Source organism: Lepidochelys olivacea, assembly GCF_965140295.1.
Source record: "Lepidochelys olivacea isolate rLepOli2 genome assembly, chromosome: 5".
Classification (NCBI taxonomy): domain Eukaryota; kingdom Metazoa; phylum Chordata; order Testudines; family Cheloniidae; genus Lepidochelys; species Lepidochelys olivacea.
This window is the reverse complement of record NC_140415.1, coordinates 132,557,867-132,581,329: the sequence shown is the minus strand read 5'-3', so window position 1 is coordinate 132,581,329 and position 23,463 is coordinate 132,557,867. Positions and strand designations below refer to the sequence as shown.

Here is a 23,463-nt window from a genome sequence, read left to right as displayed (position 1 = left end):
GCTGGCGGAGCCCTGAGCGCTGGCGGGTCCCCACCTCCGCCGCCTCCCCAGCTCCATGCGGCAGCGCCGGGCTCGGGCAGCGGCGGCAGCAGCGCAGCCGGGCGGCCGCTCCCCGGCGTCTCCCGCCCGGCCCCTGCCCTAGCCCCCGGCGGCGCCCCCCGCCGCCGGGCCGGGCACCATGCGCTCGCCGCCCCCCGCCGCCGGGCCGGGCACCATGCGCTCGCCGCCCCGCGCCGCCGCCCGCCCGCTCCCGCTCCCGCTCCTGCTCCCGCTGCTGCTGCTGGGCACCTCGGCCCTGGCGGCTGCCCCGCCGTGCTCCTCCGCGCCGCCCGGCGTGGGCTCGGTGCAGGAGCTGGCCCGGCGCGCCGCGGTGGTGATCGAGGGCAAGGTGCTGCCGCGGGAGGCGGCCCGCCAGGCAGGGCTGGGGGAAGCGGGGCCGCCCCCCGCGGCCGGGCCCGGGCCCGGGCCCCCCTCCCCGCCGCCGGCCGGCAGCCCCAGCCCGGCGCCCCCGCCCTGGGAGGCGCGGGTGCGGGTGCACCAGGTGTGGGCGGGCAAGGGCGGCGGGCTGCGGAAGGACTCGCTGCTCCGGGTGCGGGGCGAGCCCGGCTCCGCCTGCGGCCGGCTGAAGGAGGAGAGCCGCTACGTCTTCTTCATGGAGCCGCTGGACGCCGGCGCCGCGCTCTTCCAGGCGTCCTCCCCGCCGCTGGAGACCGGCCGCAACCTCAAGCGGGAGGTCAGCCGGGCGCTGTGCCGGGGATGTGGTAAGTGAGCCGCGCCGTGCGCCGGGAGGGCGGGCTGGGGATGGGGGGTCCGCGCCCGCCTGTCCGCTCGGCCCCCGGGGGCTTCCCTGGCCGCTGCCCGGGGGCATGCCACGTTGCTGGGGCTGGCTGCAGAGAGCTGCGTGGGGAGGGCGAAACTTCGTAAGCCGGCCCCACGCCCACTCGTGCCATCCAGCGGGCTGGGCGGGAGTTGGGGGTGCTCGGCAGAGGCTGTGTGAGAGAGCTCTGTGCCAAGCAGCATGTGCTTTGTCTTTGCAAATCAGTGGTAGTTGGTGAGGAGAGGCTTCAAAGTGTCACCAAAGCTGGGGTGCTGGCGAGCTGTCGATTTCACCTAGTAAAGGCCTTGGCTGCTCCCCTATCCTCCCGAGAAATAGGGGCGGGGGGTAGAGGTTTGGGGGAGTCAAAGCCTGGATGTCTTGCTTCGATTTGTACGTTGCGAGTTTGGTAAAACAGAGGCGATGACGGAGCTTTAGCCCTCGGGCCATGAAGAAGAATTAAAGAGGAGCCCAGTTACAAATCAAGGGGTCTGCAAGGTTGGCCCCCCGCCTCGGACTTGCTCCGCTCCGCTTTGACAGATCAGATAACTATCTTGGTTACGCCATGTGGGCAGCATGGCTATTTCGGTCCTTTCTGTTCTACTCCGATTGCAATCATCCTTGCAATCCGGTGATTACCTTTTCACAGAAAGGAGGCAAGATCTCTTCCCAGCCCCTGTATTACCATGGCTGCACATGACAACGCTCTCTAGACACAAATAAGCTCGCCTGGAGCCTATAGGATCCGGCCAGCCAATGTGAACTGTTTGGGTTAACTGGGTTGTTTTCCACTCTCCACCTGGTCATGTTTCATAACACCTGTAATTTACAGTCTGTCACTCCTCTTTAATTTGAATGTTTCAAGGTGATTCTATTGTGTGGCTGGGGCAGGGATGGTTGCTAGAGCCCAAGCTGCTAGGATGAGGTGCTTATCAGCTTAGCTCCTGTATTTTTCAACTTTTTTTTTTAGTCAGACTTGGTTTTTTTCTCCTTCTCCCTCCCTTTCACCAGAGCAATGTAAAGCTGCCCCAGTGTGCAGAGGGGAGCTGTTCACACGCAGTGGTGCTGAGCAGGAGTGAGTGATGTTGGGATTCCCCAGCTCTGGCTGATAGATGTCACTGTAAAACAAGGGAAACACTCTTCAGGGGACCTGTCTTATTAGCTAGCATAAAAGCTGAATAATACTATACAGCAGCTTGTGTTCTCCTGTTGTAGAGTTTGAAGGTATGCCTGTTCAATCCTCCGTAATAACAACTCTGATATCATTAAATACATACAGAAAGGATTTTGTTTTAGCCACAGAATAGGCCCAGCTGAGAACTGCATGTAGAAAGTCAATACTGCTATGAACCTCGTGTGGTAAGAATCACTGTGTAAATCTTCACCCCCAGGATCATTTTGATTCAGAACATTATAACAGTATCAATGTCTAAAGAGTTTCAAATTTTCATGTCAATTTTTTCTGCAAGCCTTCAATGGCTACTTGAAACATAGAACCCATATTATCTCTGCGAGCATGGTTTTATTATTGTACTCAGAATGGGAAATATTTAGTTGGGCATTGTTCTGTGCTTATGCTTTCTAATCATCGCAATTCTGTAGCTGCAGAATCCTTCAAGCAGCTAAAACTATGAGCAATCAGTGAGAAAACAAGGTGATACAAACAGCAATTAACATAGTAGTTCAAAACAGGCAAGGATCTTGTTGTTGTTGCTGTTTCTAGTCTATACCCATGCAATGTGTGTGTATATTTACAGTATTTGTTTGCAGCCTGCAATTTGGCAAATATAAAGTAATTATAGGTTACCTTCTTGCTGCATTTGAACTTAAGAATATGCCTTGTGATGTCTGCTAATGGGTACACATACTGTTTTACATTTACTTAAGACGTAAACTGTGGAATGAATAAAACTGCCACTTTGGAATCAAATGCTGCTTCAATTACTCATGTAGGTAACCCAGTTCACTTCAGTGGAATTACTCCTAAGAGTAAAAAGATAGGGTTGTTCCCTTATTTTTGAAACCTTTCCTTTTCTCACGCATATTTATATGGTGCTGTTTCCCGCAGTATCTAGGCACTGAAATCCAGAAGAAAGAAGGACATGGTATTCCATATAGAAGTGAGCTCAGGTCTTGCCTTCCTAGGGTTTGGGTAATTGTCTTTGATTCTTAAAAAAAAAAAAACCCCACAATTTTCTCAGTTCTCTAGTGATGGATACAGTGCGCAGAAGGCACAGTCATGCAAGGGTCTCTACATCTGGCACTATCTTTAAGCAGAGGACTGAGGTAAATAGTGATAATATATTTGGTAAATAACAGTGCATAGCACAGAAATATAATGAAATCGAGGAGGTGGGGAATAAATTATCTGGCTAAGAAGTTACTGACTGATCAGCAAGATTAGCAGGGGATGGGAGGGATATTCCCAGGCTTTGTTCCCTATACAAATAAACCACAGGAAATAATACACTGTAGTGATTGTATGGAAATGATGATGATCTGTACTGGTTTAAAAATGTCAGGCTAATTTAACATTATTTGGGGGTATTATCTAAAGACATTTAACTTGCTTTTTGGAAGCAACAGAGGGCCAAATCTTGGCTCCACTGAACTCAGTGGCAAAACTCCCATCAAGTTCAACGGGGCCAGGATTTTTCCCAGAGTTTTTCAGTCTCTGGGTCAGATCCTCAGCTGATGTAAATTGTCATAGTTCCATTTTTTACTTTAGTGGTGCTATACTGTTTTATAACAGCTGAGGAACTGGCCCTCTGTCCTTTTCTTTTACTTCACTGCTTTCTCTCCCTCTGATCCTGTTCCCAAAGAAATCAATAGCAGTTTTCCTATACTTCAGTGGAAGAAGGACTGAATGCCAAGTACTTTTGATTCTTGAAATCTTTTGACATTTACTAATATGGGGCCAAACTCTGCTCTTTCTCATCCAAGTAGCCTTTGTTCATGTAAATGCTCGTATTGCATTCCAGTTGAACTACCCACATGGGTAGTGTCTTGACGATTGGGCCTCCAGTCTCTAAGACTCAGATCCTCAAAGGTATTTAGGCACCTAATCCCCATGTACAGATTCTGTGAACTTTACTCATATGATTAATTATTACTCATACAAGCTGCACCATTGACTTCGAAGGTAAAGACTAACTCACATGAGTAAGGTGGCCACGTTGCCGTCTGTCATGGTAGAACATACCGTAGTGGGCTAAGCAGGGGAGGAAAGCTCAGTCAGGATCATTTTGTGGCATTCAGTTGGTCTACTTAGACCTGACAAGCCACATGGAGCCTCCTGGGTCTGTGCCGATCCCAAGGAATCAGCAGGAGACTAATGTCATCTTCATTGAGGCCCTGTGCCTTTGCCTTGGCTCTATACCCCCAATATACTCCCCACCCCCAACTCCCTGTCAACACGGCTTCAACAGGGCCTTGCTACCAGGGAATTCCCCAGACCATGGCTGGTCTCCTTACAGGGGTTTCCCCATCATAAGTTGTTTGATCTTTCCTAGATAACATGCCTGGGGCTTGTAGGGAATGAAGTGGTGCCTCCAACGTGGGTGGCTATCTATCCCTCGTTCCTAGCCTCCATCCCTTCCATGAAGATGCCATAGAATGTCTCCCCAGCTGGGTCTAGGAAAGGGGTGGGATTATGCTATACATTTATTATGGGGGTACAGTCTGGCCTAGGGTTTGCAGGATTGGGCTACATATGATCTAAGGAATGTCTCTATATACTTCCTTTTTAAATGTATGCAGGATGATTTTCTATTTGGCCAAATTTTATCAGTAAAGCTAGCATCTCTTCTTACATTTCATTTTTTATTTGTTTATTTATTTAGGAAGTTCTAAAGGTTTACAAATCATTGGCATGTAATTATCAGAGACAAAACAATAATAATTACAACAGTGAGCTTTCGTTTAGAGAAACATTATGCATACAGTGTATTTTACTATCTTCAATTGGTGTCTACAGTATACAGGAGAAATTTTTTTAGTATAATAAGAATGTGTATCAGCTTTGTATTCCTGTATGTCAGTTGTGTGTAGAACTGTTTTGTCATACATTCTGAGATACTGTATTCAATATTTATATAATATATAGCATTCAGCACTTTATAAGTGTAATGGCATTTAAAGTATATTGACTATAAGGAGATATTCACATTAAAATACTGCTGTGGGGATTTTCTGTTCAGCATTAAAGAGATTTTTACAAAGCTATATTAAGTGATTAGCATTAAGAATAGAAACAGTTTATATATACATATGCACAAATGTAATTTGCCAAAGTAATATGCTGGTCGTCACCAAAAATTATGTTTAAACACACAAATCATGATGTCTAAAATCCATCATGTGAGTGAAGCACTTAGTTTACTGAGAAGTGTAACTTTATTATTTTTTATAGTGTGGATATTCAGTACACACCAAAATAATTTCTCATCCGTGTTCACTAAGTAAAACTGAAATATAGTCATATGGGAAAACCCCTTAGAATACAAACAATTTAAAAACACATTTGAAGCTGAGTTAAAAATTGTTGCTTTACTGTTTACTCACACATGGGAGTATATTTTCCTCTTTATATGCTAGGTTGCACACACACTATTCTAATGGACATTACATACATACTCTGTTATACACAGAGGTTAGATACAATCCCTAAGACTGTGAATCATTTCAGTGAGGTTACCAGCCCTGTCTAAAGAATCAAAATAATACACTGTACATCTCACTGGCCTATACATGTTTCTAATTAAATAAAGGAGCAAAGCATATGAATATCTGTCCTGTACTTTAAATATGTTGTCCACTTACTATTTAAATTGATTCACAGTATTGCAATGCCACTTACACAAATAGACTGAAGTTAAAAAAAAATCAGATTTAAAATATAAATACCTGGCCCTCCCTTGTACTTATTATTGTTATTTAGCTATTCCTGGAATTACTGAAAATAAACTATATTAATAATTCATTTAAATGGGTATATGAATAAATATCAAATTGTGGCTGGATAATATTAATAATGTGTCTCTTTAAAGAAAGAAGATATACATCACTACCTGGAAATGATTGTTCAGAGTTCACATGCTTAAATGCTTTGCTGATTTGAGGCCATATTCATTTTTATATATTCAGTTTCTAATTTTTATGTATATATCAACATTATTCTTGTATAAAGGATATATTTTATATCAGGTGTACATATATAGACAGATGGACATATGCACACATCATATATATATGTACAAGAATAAATACAGGGGGAATCAGGTATTTCAAAGACATTTGAAATCTGGTTTTTCTCTTCACTTCAGTCTGTTTGATTCACATTATTCCAATGACACTTTAAATAATCTAAATAGTATCATATGTAAAGTGTACGATAGACATTTCTCTCTCTCTCCCTCATATATGATTATAATTTATGGGCAAGTTACATAATAAATATTTAAACTTAAGTCTTCACAGTGTATGTCTTCCCTAAATTTAGATTAAACTATAAAGAGTTAACTTGTGTAAACTCTTACTTTACTGGACAGACTTTAAGAGCCCCATCATTTCATTATGGAGACTGTGGAAAATTCTCTACACCTGTCTCATGACTGACTGTGCTTTATGCTCCAAAGGGTTACACCCACAGAAAAATTTAGCAACTTGTGTCAAAACCCGCTTCAAATCCTCTTTGCAAATTAATGTTTCCTACAGCAACCTATGACACAAAAGTATGCGTGCATAAGAACCTTGATCTGCAAACTCTAGAAAATAATATGTGATCTGGAGAAATGAGGGCAAAGGCAAAATACTATGGGCCAGATTGTTACCCCCCACACATCCATGGAGGAGGCTATAAATAATGGGTTCTTTTGGTTATTTATTAATTGAGACATCAACTGGTCAAGCTCAAGTTTGGTTTATTAATCGAAGACTAGAAGCAGCATAAACAGAAAAGTACTGTACTGGGGCTCTGTCGCTCATCTTGTTCTGAATTATGATTGTTTCAATGGACCTTTATAGCCAAGGTGGTTTTCCTATATTACAATTTGCGGTTTTAACTAGGCAGCTGAGGATCAGTCAGCCAACAGGAAATGTAGACAGTTACATTTCCATTCATATTATCCTTCATATTACCCAGCGACAAAGAATAAAAACAGCTTCAAGCTACTTTGACATGGGTTCAGAACAAGTCTTTAACCAATCGTTATTAAATGTCATATTCTGTCATGTTTGCCTTTCATTGTTTTTTCCTTTTATAATGTTCTTATCCACTTACTCTTTTCTTGTGGTTTTCATTACAGCTTTATAACTTGTTCTTCCAGTAGTCAGTCAATTACAACCACAGAAACAACTTTAAGCAGGCTGAAAAGATAGGTCACAGAAAGGTCATGCATCTCCATTCTCTAAGCAACAGAAGTGTAACATACTCAAAGTCATATTCGCTTTTAGTTCCTGACATAAGCTGTGAGGGGTTCTGGGAGCTCTTAAGCCAATTAGGACTGTGTGAAATTTGGGGAGGGAGGGCATCAACGTGCCCTTTGTAACGTGCGGGGAAAGGGCAGGCCAGCGGCTTCAAAATATATGGTTCTTTTCAGTAACATGCATTAGAAAGTGTTCAGATTCTGAAAGCAAAGTTATGTTAAATGTATGCCTATGTTTTATTAGATATATTTGGTCCTCATTCTGCATTTTTTTCTCAGGCAAAATTCCTGCTGAAATCAAAGATGGTGTAATATACAGTCTGTATTTCTATTGCCTGGATTTTCAAAATGCGTGTCGTCACAGTATTTGTTTACTATTTTTAAACATATTTTTATGATGAGTTTTCAAAAACCTGTAAGAGTAATACATCTTTTTTATCATGATATCAACAAGTCTGTTTATGGCAACAGCTACGATTCCTTTATAAACCACCTACTTTCTATCAGGACCAGTTGTCTGTTTTTTAACAGTTATATGTATGTGTTTTTACTTCCTTTGTGCAAAAGAGCATTTGGTAGTATAGAAGAAGGGAATCAGATTCAGAACAGTGAATATGGATTCAATTAATTTTTGCAACAGCTGTCTAAAACACATCCAGTCCTTTTGCAAGGCCATTCCTTCTCGTCTTTCACATTTGTTATTTAACTATGCTGAGCTGTCTTATTAGTAACTGCTGAAGAACAGTTAATTCTATTGTTCTCAGAGCTGAAAGATATATAATTATTGAAAATGTAGTGACGCTAGATTGCATCTACCAGTGGAACAAATCAGAATGTATTAATATCTGTCATTTAAAATATTTTGCAAAAGCAGCTGCCATAAGTGAGAAGCTTTCAATAACAGTTGTGTTTTTTTAATAATAATTTTTCACATATAAAATATTTTCTATAGTAATTTTGTAAAGGGGCAGATTTGTTACAAGCTGTATCAACCATTTAAATCTAGTAGTTTACATGCAGGATATTACCACTACACTAAAATGAAATATTTGGTACTCCTTGTGTAATTACTCCACTAGTAATTGCCCTAATCTCACAGCAATGTGCAAATGAAGACAAAGGCAGAATTCTTCTCCCATTTCAAAAAACAAAAGAAAAAAAATCCATTATTTCTAGTGATTACCGTGGGCTCGGTTTTGCATCCCTTATTCAGTGAATTGACTCACATGAGGTCAGTAGGGCTCCTTGTGTGAGCAACAGTGAATCACATAAGTAAGGGTTACAGAGTTGGGGTCTTCAATGGACATTATTAACAAAAATTCTGGCATGTTAATTTTTTCTGCCACTGGTGGGAATAACATTGAACATAGGTGTCACATTTTTGGCTAATTTTCAATAAACAATTTGATCAAATGAAGCAGCTCAATTTTGTAGCATTTAAAGCCTGATTCTGCTGCCCTGGAATCAATAGGTGCTTTGCTTGATTACGCAAAGCATTTCAGCGCATGGTTGACTTTAATCATGTGAGTAGTCCCAGCAATGAGACTAAATTTAAAGTTAAGCATGTGAATAAATCTTTTTCTGGATAGGGGCCTTAAGCACATTTTGAAGTGCTTTGTTCAATCACGGACTTAAATAAACATGCATAAATCCCATTGAAAATCAGTGGAAGTTTTTTGGGCTTTACTAGATACATTGGTTGTGTTGCATTAGAACTCTAAAATATTTGGAACAAGCTGATCCTGAAAATATTGGGCAACATTATTTTTTTATCAGGTAGGATTTTGAAAGTGTTTGAACTTCCAATTTACATTAGGGTCTGCTCGTGTCTCCATTGATGTCAACAGCAAAACTTCCATTGACTTTCCCTGACAGCAGGAACAGCCCTTGAAGCTATAATTACAGTCCAGCACAAATTGGGTAAGAAAATGGAGTGGCCATTTGTGACATATTAATGAACATGATTCTGAAATTATTTTTCTCCCATCACATTTGGAACACTGAATTGCTGGATCTTTAGGCTTATGTGTATATTAATTCAGGGACATTTTTATATTTTATTTTTTAGATCAAAGGTTTTTCACGATTTTTTAATACATATATATATTTTAACAGGTGTATATATACAAAGCATAAAATAGCAGCAGTAACAACATATAGTTCATGTAAGGTGAGATTATGTTTTACTATGAAACACTAGTCTTCAAAAGCAAAAACATGGTGCCTTTCTATTAATGGTAAGCTGAATGATTGTTAAGGTTACTGAAAGTCATCAGTTACCAACCTGCTAGTATACCGCCAGCTGGTGATGAGATCCTGTGATTGAGTTTCCTTTTATATCAATTTGAATAAAAGAAACATGGAGCAAAGATAGGTTAGAGAGTATTTTCCAGAGGCACAGAATGTTTATGACAAAGTTACTGTATCAGTGGAGCTGTTGTGAGGGTCTCAGATGATTAATATTTTCCAAAAGATTGATTAAATATGAAGAGTGATACCTTTTTGCAAGGTGAACAGATCACTTGTTAAAGATTAGGTATTTGACATCACATTGATAAATACATGGTTCAAATGACCCTGGGTGTCATATTTAAGCAGACCTAAATCTTACTAAATGTATCAGCATCTGGAAAGCAAGATATTTTCTCTCAGACATTTTGAACCCTAGCAACATAAGGGGAATAAACACTTCAGAGGGCTGTTATTCTAAACATTTGTGCTGAGATTTTCAAAGCCACCTAGGGAATTTGCATGCTCAGTTTTCTTTAGGACTCCCAGTTCCTATTAAATGTTAATAGGAATTGGTAATCCTAATCCCCTAGGTATCTTTGAAAACCCCATCCTTATTTGCTAAAGCAGAGGAAAATGGGAATGGCTTGCAGGTACATACTGGCCATGCAACACACTGTTATATAAACACCCCAGTATGGGTTTTGACCGGAGCTTGGTTGGATTATGGGTGCCAAGGAAGAAAAGCTGGAAGGTGAATGTCTCATATAAATCTCTTCTCATTACTGGCTGATATTAGTAGCCACTTTCATCTGACCAGAAGGGACTTCACTGCTTCACAGGTCATTGGTAAGAATTACAGAAACCAGTTTGTCAGCTGGCATACCTGGCAGAGCTCCAGAGACTTCAACAGAGCTATACTAATTTACACCAGCACAGGATCTGGCCCAGGGAATTGTAGAAGGACATTGTCATCCCCCCGCCCCCCTCAAAATAAGTGGAAAAAGCATAAAGTACAGCAGAAAATAACTTGGCTCATGTTTTTCATCCAAGTATCTTTGTTCATCTTGTGTGAAAACCTTTCCCCATTGAGGTCAATGGGAGTTTTGATTTTGACTTCAATGGAATCAGGATTTCAACCCTTCAGTTTGTTTGGGATCTTCTGAAGGGTATTTTTCCACTATACAAATGTGAATATTTTCATTTATTGACAACAGTTAAAAAGATCAGGAGGAAAGTCCTGTCATTTGTACATGCAGAGAATTCCTCAAAGGAGTGACAATTGTAAGAAAGATAGGGAAAGGGAACAGGAATAATAAATTTAAGGGCAGCCTGTATCAGTGGAAACTGCCTTGAGTATTTTTAAATATAAAATTTTAAAAAAATTATACAGAAGACAGAACTGGTTTGTTTTTAATATGAGTTTTATCCATTCTAACTTATTTAGGTGCCTAATTATGATCCTAGGAGCAGGTTTGAAAATTGTGGCTATACTGCACTATAGCTGAATGTGCAGACTAAATCACTCTATTGACTAAATTTTCAAAAAGGCCTCCCTTTGGTGGGTGCAAGTAGCATCCACACCTTTCCTCCCACGATTGCATTGCATGTGCCTATCAGAGTGCTCGTGCTACTAATTATCTGATTTCCATGGGACTTAAGTGCGTGCGAAAAATTAAGTACATTCTTAAATGCTTTTCTGACTATGGATGCTTGACTAAATCAGAGCCTTTGAGAGCATGTAGAGAAAGAAGTTTCCCTTGCCACGCGTGGCTAATTTTTTGTTTGCTTGTTTGTTTGTGACTCAACCTGGCTGATTATCTCAGGGGTGTGACTCATAGCAAACATTTATAAGAAAGATATTTATAGAAGGAGGACAATATATTTTTCTTGTCTTCCTCTTTTGTGCAGGGAATATTTGTTCTTATCACTTCTCTCAATATTTGCACTAATAATACAGAATAACCATTGACTTCTGTGCAGAGGTATTGATTTCAAAAATCCCTTTGAAAAGTCATATTAATCTATTTAACTTCCAGACCTTGCTTCGGAGGCTCAAAAGAGTCTCCTGACCATTTTCAGATGTGTGATCACCTTTTGTCTCCCTTAATTAAGGTTTCACAACTTCCTAGCTTTCCCCCTGATCCTGAGTGAATCAATCTACCATGGTGGTTTAACGGTCCCTGAACTTTAAAAATGACGACGTAGCTCCGCCAGTTTGCACTTTGTTTCAACTAACACAACTCCAAGTGTATGCTTGTGTGTTCGATATCTTGAGCCTTGAATCTCAGTGAAGCTATTTAAAAATAAAAATCAAATACTAAATTTGTGTAGCGTGTGACTTTCCAACACTTCAGGCTTGATTTACAGTACTTCTTTTTGTTTGTACAGGTAACTCTATATACACGTAAAATACCCAGGTATGGACACAGGCTTTATTATTATATGCAGATAAGAACACAGATACTGTGTTTCCACATAAGAATATACAGAGGCAACTGATGCATATTTATTATACACAGCTATTTGGTGAAATATTGTTATAAATGGATGAATCTAGAAGAAGCTGAGGTAGAGTTTTTATACACATGTAGGTATATGGGTGTTTGGTGCAGCATGTAGACCCTTGGGCAGGCAGGTGTTATGGGAGATTAATTTCTTTCTAGATAGAGGACAGTGTAGCTGTAGCTCAAGGTCATTATATTTTGTTTTTGTTTCTTGCAGGTTATAACTAACTCACTGATTAAAGTCCAATGCTTTTCAAACCTGCTTTGTTTCTCTGGTTTCAGAGTAGCAGCCGTGTTAGTCTGTATTCGCAAAAAGAAAAGGAGGACTTGTGGCACCTTAGAGACTAACCAATTTATTAGAGCATAAGCTTTCGTGAGCTACAGCTCACGTCATCGGATGCAGACCGTGGAAAGTGTAGAAGATCTTTTTATACACACAAAGCATGAAAGAATACGGGTATTTTTTCATGCTTTGTGTGTATAAAAAGATCTTCTACACTTTCCACAGTCTGCATCCGATGAAGTGAGCTGTAGCTCACGAAAGCTTATGCTCAAATAAATTGGTTAGTCTCTAAGGTGCCACAAGTCCTCCTTTTCTTTGTTTCTCTCTTACCAATATTTTGTTTTGCCAGACTGTAACGGTATGATTTTCTCTTGTGATATATTTTTCCTGCTGTTATTTAATATTCAGAATACATCTTTTCATTTATTGTTTGGTAGATTTTGGGGGAGAGTCTGCCAGAACATAACACACTGGATTTCTTTGTGTATGTCAAATGGTTTTTTGTAAGCTTCCATTAACGTATGACTAAAATGTTTGGCTTTGTGCACACTCTCTGAAAATGTATGTGTTATGACCCAGTTGTCTTTATTCTCTCTAGCAAGGGCTTTGGCTACTTGAGTTTGTTTTGCTGATGTTGTAGAGTGTATTTACTTTCCATTAGAATTCATTCCGTGATAGTGAGGCAGTGGTGGTGTGTGAATTCTGAAGCACGTTTATCTGAAAGACATCTTTTATGGTACCATGGAATTCTGCTTCCCATATTTTTTTTAATGTGCTGTGAGTTCTCTATTTCAGCATTAACCAAAGTTATGTACAAAGTGGTCTTAGATATTAGGTGTACCTGCTTTTCTAAGTTTTTGCACTTCGCTTGCAAGTTTGGATTCAGGTTGCTGTATACCTGCCCAGGCCATTCTGATATGCCGGTAATCTTGGACCTATTTATAAAAATCTGATCTTTGAAGGGTACATGGGATAACCTGGGAAATTACAGACTCGATTAGTCTAATTTTGATCCCCGGCAAAATAATTAAAAAGTTGATACAGGAATTGATCAGTAAAGAAATAAAGGATGGAAATATAATTAATGCCAGTCGGAATGGGTTCATGGAAAATAGGTTCTGTCGAATTAACCCAGTGTTGCTCTTTGATGAAGTTACAAGTTTGGTTGATAAAAGTAATCGTGTTGACATAATATTTTTAGACTTTTGTAAGGCATTTAACTTAACCTTTCATGACATTCTGTTAAAAATAGCACTACACTAAAGCAATGTAGCACATAGTTTTTAATCCATTTAATACCTAACTGATAGATCTCAAACCCTACTTGTTCATGTGGGAATCATCAATGATGGAGGGTGGAACTTCTCGTGGGGTTATAAAACAATCAGTCCTCAGACCAACATTTTTCAATATTTTTTTATCAATAATCAGTAAGAAACAAAAAATCATTGCTGATAAATTTCGCAGATGACACAAATATTGGTGGAATGATAAATAATTACAAGGACAGATCACTGATACATAGGGACTTAGATCACTTTAAGCTGTGTGCAGCCAAACACTACGCATTTGAATACAGCCACATGCAAAGTCACATCTAGGAACAGAAAATGTAGGCTATATTTACAGGCAGGAGGGACTGTATTCAGGGGTCATAGTAGACAACCAATGAAACATGAGCTCCCGCCCGGTATGATGCTGTGACTAAAAGGGCTAATGTCATCCTAAAATGATGATGATGATGATCATCATCATTGTAATGTCTGGGTGCCCCAGTCATGGGCCATGACCCGATTGTGCCAGGCACTGTATAAACACAGAACAAAAAAGACAGTCCCTACCACAAAGACATTTACAGTGGAAGTATAAATAGAGGAATATTGAGTAGGAGTAGGGAGCTGATATTACTTCTCCAGACAGTATTGGTGAAACAAATACTGGAATAATGTATCCAGTTCTGGTGTGAATATTTTAAAAAGGATGTTGAAAAATTGGAAGTAGCTACAAGAATATCTTGAGGGCTGGAAACATGGTTTATAATGAGAGACTGAAGAACCTTAGTCTACTAACCTTCTCTTCTATAAGGTAAAGAAGTGATTTAATCATGATCTAAGAGTACTTTCACAGAGAGAAGATTTCTGGTAATAAAGGACTTTTTAATTTAGAAATATTCAATCTAGGAAGTTGAAGCTAAAAAAGCTCAAAGTAAAAATAGCAGTAAGGATAATTAATCATTGCAACAAATTACTAGCAGATGTAATGGATTATCCATCACTTGAAGTCTTTAAATCAAGACTAAATGTCTTTTTAAAAGCTATACTCTCATTTAACCACAAGTTATTGGGCTCAATGAGAAATCACTGGGTGAAGTTCTGTGGGATGTGCTATGCAGGAGCTCAGACTAGATTATCACAATGCCTCAAAACCTGTCAATCTACTGTTGAGTGCGTTGTTGAAGTGGCCTCAAATTTAAAGTCTGAAAGAGTTGATTGAAGTGAGTGTATTCTGCTTGCATCCAGCTATTATCTCATGGATAAAACCAGACATGTACTCTAGGATGTTGACAATTTTTACATTGTGAGTTTACTTGACAATGACATTTTTATGTGTTTCCAAATACTTAAGATCTGTGTGTGTAGGTCACATCCTTCTCTGTGGTGTTCGAGTGCTAGGCAAAATTAAACGGTCTTTATGAATGTCTAAACAGAGACCAGATATGTCTCTTCTATTGTTCTTCCTAGAGGTAGGAAAGATTGGTCAGAACTTCATTTAACTCTTCTTGTCCCTTTATGGTTTTTTTCCTCCATGTCTCCACAACTGTGAAAGCAGATAAAGTGGTGGGTGGGTATGTTTGATGGGTGTCGGCGAGTGTGTATTATGGGAAGGCGATATCAAAAGAGGTCTTGTATTTTGTCTTAAAGGTGTTCAGATCAAACTCATTGTCCTCAATTCTCCTGCCAGCTAGTTCCACATTCTGCCAAAAATTCTGTGTGTTTTACTTCTAACTATTGTGAGTTTCATTGATCCTGTAGGCGATGGCTACCTCCGGTGGCTCTGGAGGGAGAAGCAGTCTCTGAGGTAACTCAGTCCCAGCCCATGGAGAGCTTGGTCCAGGAGCTGATTTCCTTCAGGCATGGGGAAAGCTGGGGAATGGTGTGAATTGTACTTAAGGAGAAGGAGATGTATTGTTGGGGCCAGGATTTCAAAAGTGCTCCCCACACAGCAACCGCTGATGTTTTTCAGGGGACCTGCTGGGGCTCGTCACTTTTAAGTACGTGGCCCATGAGCATCATCTGTGTATTTGAGGCAATGGGCCAATATTTTCAAAGGTAGTAGCCTCAAGTTTAAAATGTGTAGTTGCTTAACTGGTTTGATTTTTCAGTGCTGTCTGCAGCTCCTGTGAACACCGTGAGTTTGAAGAGCTGGCATTTGGAAAATAGTACATTCTTGTTTTAAAGGGAGGAGACTTGGCATGGAATTGTACAGCGCAATAAACATGGAGCCATACAATACCATTTTTTTCAGGGAAGAATCTGACTTTTAACTAATTTAACCATCAGTTCTACACTGTTCCACTGAATGAGAAGTAAACTAAGAATGGATAAGGAAAATAAGAGGAGTGACCTTTTCCAACTCTCTTCCTTTCTCTTGCTATGTTAGTGATCAGCGCTAGCAGGGCTGCAGCGTAGCAAAGACTGCCAAGCACTGCAGGCTTTTGCCACTGGAAGTCTCTTGTAACCCAGACTAAAGAGAATCATAAAAAAAGGAAGACATTCAGCAGTGAAGAGATTCCTAGAAGCACAAACCTTTCACTTAAAATACAGCGGCATGCTGAGCGTTTCTTTTCCCATTATTATTATTTATCACGTAACTAGGCTCCTTGTTAATTTTGTAATTTTTTATCATAATTCTTTGGCATTACTGTTTGTCTGAGAAGCGTTAGAGGTTTCCAATTATATGACATCTGCCTAAATAAAATTGAAAACTGGGATATAGTTAGTAAATAACAAGGAGGTATTAGGTCAGATCTATCTCAGTCATTACTTTTTTCCAGAGTGGATTATCTTAACCCTAGCTTTATCTCTCAAATACATAGATAGGGATTGTCAGGCTTTGCTGATTCTCTTGTTTCCACATTCTTCAGTTACCACCAGCAGCTTCCTCAGGGACTCTGGTTTTTTGTTGTAAATACCGATGAGTGATTAATGTACTGTTCTTGCCTTTAACTCCTTCACTGTAGCTCCATTAATTTAATGGCTTAATATGACCTATTGTTCCCTTCTGTTTAATTCTGTTAATTTGTTCCATTTTGAAATTAGGTTACTATGCAGCCAGATACCAAAAGCATCAATGGCAGGACATAACAAGCACTGCAAAAAGAACCTTGTTTTTTATTTACAGTGTTGTAGCCATTGCTGGTCCCAGGATATTGGAGAGATGGGCAGGAGGGGTGTGTGTGAGGTAATATCTTTTATTGCACCAATTTCTGTGGGTGAAAGAGCTTGTTACCAAAAGATATTACTCACCCACCTTGTCTCCCTTGTGCATTACTCACTTTGCTCTTTAACCTATTTCCCATAGTGTCCTCTTACAGTTTGGGGTCATGTTCATGTGGGGTGCAATTCATAGTTTGATTTTGAAAGATTACCACTCAAAAATATTTAATATAAAGAAAGTCCCTCCCGTAGCAAAGAAAATGTCATCTGCTTTTCCAAAGGATACAGTAAATAGAAAATCTAGTCAATATTGTCTTGATTGCATATGTCACAGGAGTACTCTAAAAAATGAGAGATGTTTGGTATATACGTAAATAGCGAGTTAATAGATCAGGTGCCCATAGATGGTGTCAAGAATATGCAGCATTGTTCCTAGTTTTTTAGGACCAGTAAAACTTTCTTGTTCCTGTGCACTGTAAATGTCTCCTTATGTAGAGAAGAACTGCAGGTAAAGAGGGGCAATTGTAAGACAAACTGTGAAAGACCTGTCTATAAACCACAGAGCAGTTTTATGTCATTTCGTTTCATGTGTTTATTGTCATAAGATAATTTACTGGTGATTCGATGACCAACCGTAGGCCATTAAAATGTTGCATGATGGAAGAGTGGCGGTAAGGCTGGGCTCCGTTTTTGCATTTAAAGCAAGGATTCAAACTTTGTATTGCATGAAAAGTGTGGTGTATCCTTCTCCATACATGCAGCACACAATCCGTGAGTAAAGATCGAATTTTCTGAGGGTTTTCCGGTAAATCTGTTAATCGGTTTATGAGTTCTAATGAGTTAAAAACGGTCCCTCAACGGCAGTTGATATTTTTAGTCTCATGATTTTTCAGGCCCCTCAATCTTAAAAGCTAGAGACTGTAGAAGTCAGAAATGTATACACAATGAAATGTAGGTTCTCTCTCTGGAAATACGTTAAAATGTTCTTAATTAATTACTCATTGGCTGCAGGATTGCTGCTAATGCTGCAGCGGCTTGGCCCCTTCATGTGCATTGCCATTGCAGCAGTTGAGGCGGAGGTGTGGGGACTACAAGGAGTATATCGCATGTGCCCTAGCCTAGATGCAATGGTGGCAGGTTACGGGGAGCTAGGTCTTATCGTTACAGTGGCTGTGGTAATGGTGAGCATGCCCATGGCCTGAAGCTTTCTCAGTGAACCGCTGCCAGCTCCGTCCCAGTCTAAGGGTGGGCTGAATATGCTAACAAGCAAAAGCAGCCAGAGCATTTTTTGGTGGGCCTGCAAATAAAGTTTTTGTTGCTCCACCAACCTTAAACTTCACTAATTCCTGGCCATTATGGTCACACCGCTGTGCATTTGGGCTGGTGCCAGGCAGCTGGGGAGAGTCATCAAGATGTCTCTTTAGGATGCACACCAACTGTAATTGATTCGGTTTAAGAGCAGTTTTGACAACTTTGAGTGTTCAAAGATCACAAGTCAGGCCTCCCCAATAATCCGAAGATTGGTTTAAAAGTCATGACATTTAAAAAAATAATAAATTGGGTTCTTTTTATCTGCCTTCTGAGCTTTTAGAGTCTTTATAGGTCATTTGTTCAAAATTTTCTTAGCAACTAAGAAGCCTAGAAACTTATTTTTTTAAAAACAAAAGCTAAGATTCTCATGTAATTACATGATAACAGGAGCTAGGCTTCTAAGAAAAACACAAAGATGGTCAAACTCACCATAAGATTGTGAGAGTTATCAGCACTGTTCCCCTATCTAGGAACAGAGAATCGTGATTTTAAACAGTCTATCAGTTTGACAAACAGGACAAGGTGAGATTTCCAGACAGGCTAGAGCATAGTCTTCACTAAGAGAAGACCGTATAATCCAAGTACTCAATTAAAACACCTGCAGAATTATGGCACACTTCATTCCAGATATTTGGTACTTAATGTTTTCTTCTTAAATTCTCAGCTTCTGGAGTCATTAAGTATTGCAAGAGTCCTGATTTTGGTGCAAGCTGGTAATGCTGTATTAGTCTAACCCACCTGCTGCAGAAGCACAGCACAGCTGCACATGCCCTTCATCCCTAAACAATTGGTTTATGTTGGTTTATGATTTCAAGGTTCATTAAGGAAAGAAGCCAGAAATTGACTATTTTTTTAAATGAAAGCTTAGATTCAGTTTAAGGGGTGCCAAAGGCTGAGTCATTTAACCTGGTGCTTGCATGAGTCCCCATCTAGCATGCAGTACTTCTTCCTCCCCCTCTCCAATTTATGTTTCCCCAGAAGCCTTTCAGTATTAAAAAAATAAAAAACCTCTTTCTATTGTTGAGCCTTTCCATTTTTGTTTGTATCCTTGGTCTTATTGAAAGATATAAGATCACATTTGGCAGATTAGAATGTGTTTGCCTAAACCAGATGTCAGTTTTTGAAACGAAAGTCTAAATACAGTACTTTAAACATCACATAATTTGATTTTAAACTTGTTTTTAACCTTGTAATATACCTGATTGGCACATGTTGCAAAATATTTTTCTTGGAACAATTCCTGTTTATGTGAAAATAATTGAAGTAAAATATATTGATTTTTCTTAGAATACTTCAGAATTTCATCATGACTATTTTCAAGGCTACTGCAAACCTGGTGTTAGCATGTATTGTAGTTAAGGTTATCTGTGGGCTGGATTCTGCAAGTGAACGAGCACTCTGACCCTGATCTAGCCAAGCACTTAAACACATGCTTAATTTTAAGTCAGTGGGGTTACTCACATGCTTAAAGTTAAGTACGTATGTAAGTGCTTGGTTGGATTGGGGCAAAGTGCCAAGCACTTTGCAGGATCAAGACCTATCATGGTATGTTAACATTTTTCTATCTCGGACTGGCACCAGACTTGCACAGGAAGAATGGTTAGTTTGCATACAATTTCTACATAAGAATTTTCACTATGGCCCCACAACAGCACAGGGGGCATTTACCAAGATCCTCAGAGTGGTAACAGTGATTGTAAGATCACGGAGTGTAAATCTTTTTCCTTACTTAGACAACATCTTGATAAGAACCAGCTCTAGGGAAATTTGCCATCAAAGCAACACATGAAAGAATCCTGGAGTTAAAGAATCCCAGATTTATTATCTACAAAAGCAAAAGTAGCCTGATTGCATCGTAATGGAATACATCACGTGTTCTGCAAGGCAATGGTCTAGGGGGCATTTCTTCCACAAGAAAGAGTTACAAATCTCCAAGATGTGACACCAGAGATACTCGTGCAAAGTCTGCTGTTTCCTGGAGTTATGGTAATCAGTCTGGATGTAGTACTATGAGCAAGAATGTACATGTGCATCCTTCATATTTTGAAACACAATGGGCACCAAGGGTAATGACCTTGCAGTTCCAAATTCAGTGGCCCAGTCATTGAATTGGCAGCTAATGAGGGCTGTATGATCAAATTCAGACACATGTAGCTTGTGTGTGCATCTTTCCATGGAAGTCCATAAACCAAATTTGACAGTGATGTGTAAATGGTAATGTAAGCTACCTGGTGGGTGTAAATTTGTCATAAGAGGTTCAGTTATGTAAAATGAACCAATTTGGGATTCAGAGGGTGTGCGAAATTAGAGTAATTTATACACCAGTGGGGCCAGATTCTGTTCTCATTTACACCAGTATAAATCTGGAGTAATTACAATAAAGCAGTAAGTTAGTCCAGATTTAACTGGTGCAACTGAGATCAGAAACTGGCCCCATGAAGGCAAAATGGAATGTGTAGCATGAAAATCATGTAGCAGGAGGATAAAAGTTAAAGGAGAGGGCCTTGTTTGCCTTAATCCCACTCTGTTCCAAAAAATGCCAGGGCCGAAGTTAGCTGTAGTATGAGCTGTAGCACCTGTTTGTGCCAGGGCTGAATTTTGCTGACACGGAATGACAAATGGTTCTAAATTGGGCTAATTTTTCACACCCACTGATCCAAATTAAGCCTGATATGTAGTTTACACCATCACTTACACCATCACTGCATCTGTCCCACCCTGCTAAAGGAGACCGCCTTTCAAGTTCCATTACATACAAACAGCAGAGGCACTGATTAACATGTTGAAAGGATGAGTCCAAGCCACAAAAATTGGATCTAGATTTTTGAACCCTTCAAAATTCAGAGGTGCTGAGATCTGGGATTTGATTCAGGCCCATTTCGCTTGCAATATTTTTCATGAGATGGAATCAGGAATCAAAAAGAAAAAGAAAATGAGCATCAGTAAATATGCATCTATTTCTTAGAGCTAACAGCAATACACCAAGACCACATATCCCTTCAGAGCTAGTTGGAACAATACCATGTGCTGCTAATGGCATATAACATGACAAACTTATCATGGCCCATAGATGAACTAAGGAAAACTAGAGCACTGTCACTTCATCAAAAAGAAATAAAATTGTATCTGTATGCAGTGAAACATCTTTAATTTGCTAAAAGCCAGACATATAAAATGTGATGTTAATATGTAAATGGACTGGTTTTCATTAGGGAGAGTGGGCTCTGTACTAGGAGATGTTGGATTGGATCACACAGATGAAAGGACACCTATAAGTACATCTCTTTGAAATCGCTAGGAACACAAAAAGCATCTTTTTTTAGCATTCTAGAACAGTACAGCAGAAGTCTAGGGAGGAATGCCATGTTGCAGGTTAGGTCAAAACATTTAATATACACTTCTTCCCTCCCGCTGCTGTTTGTTCTGATGAGAACACTGCAGAAAATAAAAATGCAGGACACAGGTTATACTGAAAATGCCAAACTGGCCAGGCTGGCTCCTGTTTTCAACACCTATAGCAACATTAGCACTTCTTCCTCTTATGAAGAGACAAGATTGTCTGGGGCCCATTGCACTGAAAAATCTCCCAGCCTAAATATGTTAGCTTGGCTATTCAAAAGAAGAACCTTGTCAAAAGAAGATATTCTGAGCAGTGTTGTATTTCACAGCATACAAACAGAGAAGCTAGATACAACAAAAATTACTCTTTCTGGAAGTTAGCAGTGTACCACTACTTTATTTCTGAGAATTCAGAATGATAATACACAGAATCCCAAAACAGAGAGAGACAAAGCAGGCTGCTCCCTAAAAACAGCGATGCACAACTCACCCCACCTTGCTCTAGGCTGTCTGTCTCCAGACTGCTATTCCTACCTACATGCCTCCAGCTTTCACCCTGACCACACCACACGATCCATTGTCTACAGCCAAGCTCTGCGATACAACCGCATTTGCTCCAACCCCTCAGACAGAGACAAACACCTACAAGATCTCTATCAAGCATTCTTACAACTACAGTATCCACCTGCGGAAGTGAAGAAACAGATTGATAGAGCCAGAAGAGTTCCCAGAAGTCACCTACTACAGGACAGGCCTAACAAAGAAAATAACAGAACGCCAGTAGCCATCACCTTCAGCCCCCAACTAAAACCCCTCCAACGCATTATCAAGGATCTACAACCTATCCTGAAGGACGACCCAACACTCTCAAATCTTGGGAGACAGGACAGTCCTTGACTACAGACAGCCCCCCAACCTGAAGCAAATATTCACCAGCAACCACACACCACACAACAGAACCACTAACCCAGGAACCTATCCTTGCAACAAAGCCCGTTGCCAATTGTGCCCACATATCTATTCAGGGGACACCATCACAGGGCCTAATAACATCAGCCACACTATCAGAGGCTCGTTCACCTGCACATCTACCAATGTGATATATGCTGGCTAACCTAGTGAGGAGGGCTTTAAACTAGGTTCACCGGGGGAAGGAGACCAAAGCCCTGAGGTAAGTGGGAAAGTGGGATACCGGGAGGAAGCACAGGCAGGAATGTCTGTGAGGGGAGGGCTCCTGCCTCATACTGGGAATGAGGGGCGATCAACAGGTTATCTCAAGTGCTTATATACAAATGCACAAAGCCTTGGAAACAAGCAGGGAGAACTGGAGGTCCTGGTGATGTCAAGGAACTATGACGTGATCGGAATAACAGAGACTTGGTGGGATAACTCACATGACTGGAGTACTGTCATGGATGGTTATAAACTGTTCAGGAAGGACAGGCAGGGCAGAAAAGGTGGGGGAGTAGCACTGTATGTAAGGGAGCAGTATGACTGCTCAGAGCTCCGGTACGAAACTGCAGAAAAATCTGAGTGTCTCTGGATTAAGTTTAGAAGTGTGTGCAACAAGAGTGATGTAGTGGTGGGAGTCTGCTATAGACCACCGGACCAGGGGGATGAGGTAGATGAGGCTTTCTTCCGGCAGCTCACGGAAGCTACTAGATCGCATGCCCTGATTCTCATGTGTGACTTTAATTTTCCTGATATCTGCTGGGAGAGCAATACAGCGGTGCATAGACAATCCAGGAAGTTTTTGGAAAGCGTAGGGGACAATTTCCTGGCGCAAGTGCTAGAGGAGCCAACTGGGGGGGCGCTTTTCTTGACCTGCTGCTCACAAACCGGGTAGAATTAGTGGGGGAAGCAAAAGTGGATGGGAATCTGGGAGGCAGTGACCATGAGTTGGTTGAGTTCAGGATCCTGACGCAGGGAAGAAAGGTAAGCAACAGGATACGGACCCTGGACTTCAGGAAAGCAGACTTCGACTCCCTCAGGGAACAGATGGCCAGGATCCCCTGGGGGACTAACTTGAAGGGGAAAGGAGTCCAGGAGAGCTGGCTGTATTTCAAGGAATCCCTGTTGAGGTTACAGGGACAAACCATCCCAATGAGTCGAAAGAATA

General features: G+C 40.7%; 1 protein-coding gene across 3 annotated transcripts in view; it reads left to right on the top strand.

The window, feature by feature from the left end:
* The first annotated feature begins 579 nt into the window (after window positions 1–579).
* Window positions 580–23,463, top strand: part of NRG1 (neuregulin 1) — a 707,499-nt gene continuing 684,615 nt past the window's right edge. For all 3 annotated transcript variants that reach the window (XM_084628934.1, XM_084628933.1, XM_084628932.1), the window contains exon 1: window positions 580–761. In XM_084628934.1, coding sequence (XP_084485060.1) covers window positions 653–761 — 109 coding nt within the window. In that variant the 5' untranslated portion in view covers window positions 580–652. The remainder of the gene's footprint in view (window positions 762–23,463) is intronic.